At 42.8% G+C, this 1,578-nt stretch overlaps 1 protein-coding gene across 1 annotated transcript in view; it reads left to right on the top strand.

Moving 5' to 3' along the window:
* Positions 1-306: 306 nt before the first annotated feature.
* LOC103594118 (multiple C2 and transmembrane domain-containing protein 2-like) overlaps positions 307-1,578 on the top strand; it is a 61,522-nt gene continuing 60,250 nt past the window's right edge. Inside the window, exon 1 of the mRNA XM_008577307.1 lies at positions 307-845. Within this exon, the coding sequence (XP_008575529.1) occupies positions 381-845 (465 nt within the window). The 5' untranslated portion in view covers positions 307-380. The remainder of the gene's footprint in view (positions 846-1,578) is intronic.

Genomic DNA, 1,578 nt, shown 5'->3' on the forward strand with positions numbered 1-1,578 from the left:
GGAGCGCATGAAATGGCGCCCGTGCGCGTCAGGGCGCATGCGCACAAAGTTATGCCCAACAAACCTTATAATCTTCATTCATTGCTTTTATGCTTCTATGACTAATAAAACTCTTAAATATTGTGTTTTTTAAAAATGCTGTTTTCCAGTGTTTGTGGAAGTTGCCAATCCAATGTGGAAGTTGCCAATCCAATGTTTCGATCTCGATCACTTAGTGGAAAGTATGAGATTTTTGAGTCACGTTTCTACTTCGATGTGCCCTACCTCCCCAACCAGGTTCATGTTCTCTCTCCCTGTGCTCTGTCTATAGGACTCACTGAAGTTGGTTTGAGTAGAGGCACAGTCGTGTGAGGAGTGGCTTCTTGGGTCTTCATGCAGCCATGGATCTGGATAAACCGTCTGTCTGGGGCTCATTAAAACAGCGGACCAGGCCATTGTTCATCAACTTGAGCAAGAAGAAGTTGAAAAAGAGCACAAGTAAGCCCGTGGACTTAAGGGCAAGGTGTCACCTGGACCGCCGCCTCAGTCTCTCTGTGCCTGACCTCCTGGAGGCTGATGTCTTGGCCCCTGGGGGTGGGCCATACTCTGGGCCCCAGTCGTCCTATACATCGGTGCCCAGCAGCCTGTCCACTGCAGGCGTCTTTCCCAAGAGTAGCAGTAGCTCCTTGAAGCAGTCTGAAGAGGAATTGTATTGGAGCCAGGAAGAAGCAAGCCACCTCCATGTGGCAGAAACAGACTCAGAGGAGCTGTACACCTCTCCAGCTGAGGAGAGACAGGTGTCCAGCAACGGTGTCTTCAATCTTCAGAAAACTCCCTTTGGAGGGGAAGCTCCAGAAGAGCCAGAGGTGAGACCAGGGCTGGGCGTGCTCCAGTTTCTTTTTCTTTTTTTCTGTTTTTTTTTTCAAGTGCATTCAGTGCCCTTGGAAAATATAGTTAGGAGTTATTTTTGTGGTTAGCTTAGATGGGGAGGATGTCATTTACAAGAATTTAAATTAATGCAATATTGATTGCACCCAATGTCCCCATTAGTTTTAGGGTTGACCTCTATATATTTTAAAATGATTACAAATAAACTCTCCGGGACACTTTTAGGCATTAAAAGCTCTATTGGATGAGTTTTCTTTTTTTCAACTCCTGGCCAAGAAATTAAAAGCATCACTTTCCCTCTAACTTTTCATGTAAGTACGAGAAAAGAAATCAATCACCAAGTTGCTAAATTGTGATTTGGATGATAAATTTAATTGGTTTTTTAAATTCCTCCCTTATTGACAATGAAGTAGGTTTCAGTGTTGAAGTAAGAGGTTAATTTTTCAGTATTCCAGGTTAGTGTTACAATTGCATAGAAAACTGGTTATTCAACTGGAATTTTTTAGTTTTACTTTTAGAACCAAAGCTGATTGATCATGCCGTATATTTGGGTTTAGCTGGGGAATGGGATTATGGATATTCAGAGGACGCCCTGGCCATATTCTTTAGGAAGCATTAATATGTTAAGAAACCATGACCCATTAAATGACATTTCTTTTTTTTTTTAAAGATGACCGGTAAGGGGATCTTAACCCTTGGCTTGGTGTTGTC

Source organism: Galeopterus variegatus, unplaced genomic scaffold, assembly GCF_000696425.1.
Source record: "Galeopterus variegatus unplaced genomic scaffold, G_variegatus-3.0.2 Scaffold1485, whole genome shotgun sequence".
Taxonomy (NCBI): domain Eukaryota; kingdom Metazoa; phylum Chordata; class Mammalia; order Dermoptera; family Cynocephalidae; genus Galeopterus; species Galeopterus variegatus.